At 32.2% G+C, this 6,580-nt stretch overlaps 1 protein-coding gene across 1 annotated transcript; it reads right to left on the bottom strand.

The window, feature by feature from the left end:
* Window positions 1–1,699: 1,699 nt before the first annotated feature.
* On the bottom strand, window positions 1,700–5,982 carry LOC140435987 (NADH dehydrogenase [ubiquinone] iron-sulfur protein 3, mitochondrial-like). The gene is made up of 3 exons (XM_072524699.1): window positions 5,754–5,982; window positions 3,763–3,990; window positions 1,700–2,084 (listed from the first exon to the last, which is right to left on the bottom strand). The coding sequence occupies exons 1-3, from the start codon at window positions 5,968–5,970 to the stop codon at window positions 1,747–1,749; spliced, it is 783 nt and encodes a 260-aa protein (XP_072380800.1). The 5' UTR covers window positions 5,971–5,982; the 3' UTR covers window positions 1,700–1,746.
* Window positions 5,983–6,580: the final 598 nt, after the last annotated feature.

Below are 6,580 nucleotides of genomic sequence, written 5' to 3'. Positions count from 1 at the left end.
ATATTATATCATTTCTACTTATTATAATTACTGTGCATTTTAAATTAATAAACTTTTATTACTGTGTTATTCTTTGAAAAAGGCATTTAATCCCTAGCTAGGTAATAATGGCTTCCGACAGAGAGCCTTACTCTCTGAGGTCACTCCAAGCGACGGATAGAGCGGTTAACTTGCCTTCTCCCTCTTTAGAAGAAGATGGGAGTTATATCAGTTACCGACAAGCGTTTGATGTCCCTTGTTTGTCGGTAAATCAGCTCAAAGACAATCAGCAGCTGATGCACCGTCTATCCAACTTTTAGTTAGAGTATTTGCTGCCGATGATGTAACTCCAATGGGACCATCCGCTACTTCAGTAGTGGCGGAGCCTGGCCTAAAATACTTTATAAATACTTGTATGTAAATTTATCAAGTAAATGTACATTTCTTCAAAACAAAAGTATATTATCTAAGACTATGTGTTACTTTTGTGTTTGATGTATTCAATAGTAATGGAAATACATACCTTAAAAACAGGCATAATTTCTGCCCAGGAGTCAATGGATTTGGAATAGTGGTATTGCACAAAGATCGTCTTTTATATATCTTGGGACGTAATCAAATAAGACCGGCGTCAACCGAAAATATTCTCTGAACTTATTTTCGTTAGTATGTAAATGGCGACAAATCAAAATTCGGTGAAATCATTTCACCGACAGCGACTGAGAAGCTTAAGAGTGGTAACTTCATTATATAATTTTATTTTTAAATATCTATAATTCAATTTTAATATTGTTACCTAAAGTTAAAATAAAATTTAAATAATTATATACTGTTGGAAGTGCATCATATTATGAACTTTGTGGTTCTCTATAAATTAATGTTTTTTACTTAAGTGTTTTCACATATTTTTTATTTACATGTACCATTACCACATGTCTTTTGCTGTGCTAAGTTGAGTTAATTTGTAAACTGTATTCCGTTCAATTAATTGTCTACACAACATAATATTTAATGTCCATTATCATAAGTTTCTTTACACATTTTATATCTTTGACTGCTACATATCTTTTTAAGATGAACTGATGATGCTTCTTGATTAAGAAGCGAAACGTCTTCAATAAATAGATGAAGTAGCCACCTTCTTTGTCTTTTATTTCTCCACTTTGACCGAAAAACCCACCACTCTTCGAGTGTTCCTTAGTTTATATTTATATATATATATATATATATATATATATATATATATATATATATATATATATATATATATATATATATATATATATATATATATATATATATATATAGGTGAACCGCAAATCCAAAGCCTCTTATTGGAGGTTGTTGAACTACGCTAGGAATAACCTTTTACTCTGATACGCATCTACAGTTCACCCTTGAAAAACACTTAGCTTTTTCACTGTTTACGTAAAGAAAATACGTTAAAATGATAGTAAATTCTATTCTAGCGACTATCGTAGTTTTTTTGATAAACTTTTTCCACTCTCGAATTGGGGTGATAACCACCTCCACAGGAAAAGCACATATTGGCATAGGGTAGATTTTGATTTTTTGACCTATTTTCTACGTACTGTTAAAATTTCAAGCAAATCGAAGCATATAAAAAAATTCAGATGTTCTCTACTATTTTTACCGTTATATTCTGTACTATTTGTTCCTTTTTTTATAGGCAGTAATTTTAAAACTTATGTAATGGAAAACGTATAATTATAACTTTTTTATATAAATCCAAACTTATAACATTTCTTATTTTTTATCTTCTTTATTTACGTTTTTCTCTTTTGTTATGTCCAATTCCTTATTTTTTTCTTGCTTCGTCCGATACTTGTAGAAAGTCTCCCAAGGGAAATGAAGATCGAAATGGCGAAACTCTTGTGTTAACTCCAAGGGCTCACAGACTACTCTTTTTTTCTCTTCGTCATATCTGAGCTCCACATAACCACTCAGAGGAAAATCTTTTCGAAAAGGATTTCCCTGGAAGCCGTAGTCGGTCAGGATTCTTCTTAAATCTGGATGGTTGGCGAAGAGGACACCGAACATATCGTAAACCTCTCTTTCCGGCCAGTTGGCTCCTTTATAAATGCCTACAATCAGTAAAAAAATATATTACAATACATACAATACATACATAATTAAAAAATATGTGGGAACTTAAGCGTTTGAAGGAAATTTAAGATTTGTTACACGCTTTCCTTTCCATGACTTTCATGATTCCTACTAGTATAATTACGTGAAAATGCAAGAATTATAGGTGACTCTAACGCAAAATTTTGTAAAAAACTAAACGAGAAAGAATCACAAATAGGAAATTTTAGTTAAGGCGAAAGATAGTCCAGTCCGATTAGACGCATGGCAAGCTACCCCAAATTTTATTCATTTAACCTTTAAGGAGAACAATGGTAGTGTAAATTTAAAATTGCGACTGAATCCTACCGATGCGTTAGCCGCCATCTATCTCGGCCATTTGAAACTTTTCGACAAAACGGTAAAGACTTGAAGTATTGCAATTGCGATTTTCTACAATTTTTTCTTTGCAAATTTTTTCATGAGGTCGATATTTTTCGAGTTAAGGGGGAAACTGGTGACTAAGTATCATTGGATTATCTCGTTTATTATTAACTTTACATCAATATACCTAAACAAAAATGGAGAGTATTATATGTTATACAATTTTGATATACTTCATGTTTTTGCTAAAATCAATATTAGAGGTGGTGCGTATGCGATAAAGGCACTAGCGTAAGACCTTGCGGGGATTGGTTTTATAGTAATTTTTTTATTTAATATTTCGCCCATTTTCAACTTTTCGACAAAATGGTAACGACTTAAATTGTTGCAATTGCGATTTCGCACAATTTCGTCTTTGCAAATTTTTTCGTGCGGTCGATATTTTTCGAGTTAAGGGAGAAAATAGTGACTTTATATAATTAATTAATTATCTCGTTTATTCACTTTACGACATAAATGCACATAACCAAAAATGAAGGAAATTGTATTTTAAATAATTCTATTTTCTTTAATTTTTGTGCCACAATCAACTTTAAAGTCTTACGCCTATGAAAAGCTTAACGAGACACAAGCGAATAACGAACCATAGACGCTGACGTCATCTGCAGCAAGCCATAAAACAAACGAACCTACAGTGGTCTGTGCCTACGACCTTAATAATATTGACTTTGGCAAAAAAATAAAAGATTAAACTTGTAGAAAATATAATTTATTTTTTCCATTTTTGTTTAAGTACATTAATATCATAGAAATAATAATAAACGAGTCCCTTCTGTTCTCTTTTAAATTCAAGATGGCGGCTAATGCAACAGTGGGATTCAATGGCGATTTTAAATTTACATTACTATTGATCATCCTTAAAAGTTAGAACAACAATTTGGGGTAGCTCGCCATGCAAGGTCAAATAACATCTAAATCTCAAATGAGAAAATTGAATGAAATCCAAAGAAAAAAATCTATACGACATGCGAGTAACATTCTTAGAATACAGGACAAGTTAAAAAAAGCTATTGTAACAGATTTAAAGGTATTAAACGATGTGTATTAATTAATATAGCAAGGAATAGAGAAGGATGAGAGAAATTAGAAATTCGAATGATGAACGAAAGCAACACAGAGAAATAGGATGTAGGAAATAAATAGGAATGCAGAAATTGTGAGACACGCGAATCAGGCGAAAATTAAGCAATTCGAAATTGTTTGTTCATGAGTGAATTTTTATTTAATTCAACAGTAGATTACCCTAAACATTACCTGTCAGAGATTCCAGAGGAGTTAACTCATCTGTGTAAGTTTTGACTCTGCATCTGGCATTATAGCGATATGATAGAAAATTGTAGATCACTTCAAAGCGGTACTCTCTACTTGGTACGTCAATTGCAGTAACGTCCATTAGTCCTTCGTACTGGCAGTTGTGGTGGTCTTTGAGAAACTGTGAAACGCATAACAAACCATCTGGTTCGACTAAAATCTCCAATTCGTCTACAAAACGGTTAAACTAGTAAAAAGTAATAATTATAAAATGCTTACTTTAGTAATCATGCAATTGTATTTAAAAAAAATTATTCTTGAAAATATTATACAAAGTTTCCATAAACGCTTTTCACAAAACAAAATTACAAAATCTGGAACTAGCTTTATGTCGATTTTACGTGAATCACCTTATCGAAAAATGCTTCCTAAGGGAATTAGAGCTCTTTAAAGATGGCGCGCTAACATCGGTTTAATTAAAATACCTTCAAAACAGTTGTCATTAAAGTGATAACATTATGCATGTTTATTTTGTGGAATGTACCAATCGTTTGGTGTGAACACGTTTTTTAAATTGTAGTCATAAGCGGCTGGTTTAGTAGGGATATTGAACATTTTATTCATTATTTTTCTGTCTTTCAAAATTTCATCATTTTGACATAACATTTAACAAATTTAGATTTTTTTATAAAAAAATGATGTTCTTATCTGAAGTCCATGATACACCAATTTAGAGAAAAATCGGTTTGTATAATTCATGTTTCCATTGACTAACAAATTAATTTCTAATTGTGAAAGAGGACTATGGAAAATAAACAAAATAGCGTTGGCATTAATATAATTGTTATTGAAATACTCGCCATAACTCTCGTGTCTAGATCTGTTAAAAAATAGCATCTGTCAGATAAAGTGTCTTGTTTAGTAGTACTGTAGTAAGTAATGCAGTGATTAGTGAACAGTGTAGTGTCTGGGAGCTCAGGAGACTGAGAACCCGGAAGCCCTGAAGAAGACCTCAGAGAGGCTGTCGAAAGCTCGGCGCAGTGATAATCCTCATTTTTTAAATTTTATTCCTGGATGAGATCTTAAAGGGGTCATAAGATCTAATTCACACAACCTTGGATCTCAAGCCGCTCCCCTGCTCCCATGATTTTTACATAGCGAGCGATTGGTCGCGCTTAGAGAAATCTGGTAGGTGGCATCTGGCAAATGCCTAAATCTATTTAACTCCCTTAGCGACAGTTTCCAATGCAAATGATTCGAAATTGTTTATTCCAATCGACGCTGTTAGGACGCAGTTATTACAGAAAAAGCGTTATTCGGTGAAATTAAGACTGTATAAACAAAACACTCGTAGGACGTGTGACTTGACGTTTTACTAAACTTTATACAGAACGGAATTTAAAAATGCTATAGTATGACAGAAATATTCCAATGAACCTGAAAGGAAAATTTTATAAAACTCTATAAGACCAGCTATTTTGTACGGAAGTGAACGTTGTGCAGTTAAAAATTAGGACAAACAAATAAATTCATGTGACGAAAATAAGAATGCTTAAACAGATGAATGAAGTGCCAAAAATTATTAAATTAAGAATGGGATAAAATTAAGAACTAGATAAAACTAATATTAGGGAAGTATAGGAATTGTAATATGGTAAGATAATTAGAGGATATGCAATATTGAATTGAAAATCACCCAATACCAAGAATTGCTGAATTGTAACTTAATGAAAGGAGTATCTAGAAGAGAAAACCAAAGAAGACCTGGCGTGAGACGCTTAGGCAAGACATGTTTGGAAAAAGGATTGATATTGATACTACTTAAGTTAAAAAATTATGGAGAAATGTTATTATGAAAGCCGATCACCCATAGGTATAAAGTTAAAGAGAATGATGAGGAGAATGATGGCGCCAAAATTAATTTCATATAGGTGCTATTAAAAACGGTCTTAATAAAGTAAAATTGGCAATTAAACCTTTAATAAGTCTATTACCTGTGGAAGTTATTTGAACTTTTTGCACATACTTTGGAATGCACTCTGCTACATATTTTCCAAAAATTATTAACTGATCTCTTTCCGAAACTACTGTTGTATTCTCCTTTCCTTTCTTGTCTAAACATAGTGTTGAAGAATAATTTCTGATTGGTTTGATAAAGGTTTTTACAAAAGCATTTGCTTGTGACAAGATTTTCTTGAATGTCATTGTCATATATTTTCATTAGTCAACAGTTTTTTTGTTTTTTTTTGTTCGTTATCAACATAGTGATCATCATTTCATAAATTTTAAAATAATTATATTCGAGAGTTATTCGAATTGTTTCAAAAATATATCCACTTTGAACATTCATTTTATCTTCGTCTTTAGGTGTCGTGTCCGTATTCAGGCGCTGGCCATCATCATGTTTACAATTTCCTGAAACCGTTCTCTATCGGCTGCTGCGCGAAATAATTCTTCTGCTGTGGTACCACAGCATTGTCTAATATTACGCAGCAATGAAAGTTTCTTTCGATCAATCCATCTCTTTCCTTCCACTTTTCCTTGTATTATAAGGCGAAGGAAATGGTATTTGGGTCCTCTAATTATATGGACGAAGTATTCTGTTTTTCTCATCTTTATGATGTTTGTGAGCAAGCGTTCTGAATTCATCATTTTAAGAATATCTTCATTGGAAGTGTGCAAAACTCATAATATTTTTAGGATAGGCCGATAACACCACAATTCGAATGCTTCTAATTTGTTAAGCATTATGGTTTTTAATCTCTATGTCTCACAACCATATAATAGGATAGACTACATATAACATTTAAGGACCTTATTG

Source organism: Diabrotica undecimpunctata, chromosome 3 (assembly GCF_040954645.1).
Source record: "Diabrotica undecimpunctata isolate CICGRU chromosome 3, icDiaUnde3, whole genome shotgun sequence".
NCBI lineage: Eukaryota > Metazoa > Arthropoda > Insecta > Coleoptera > Chrysomelidae > Diabrotica > Diabrotica undecimpunctata.
The sequence above is the reverse complement of the archived record's forward strand: the minus strand, read 5'-3'. Positions and strand labels throughout refer to the sequence as shown.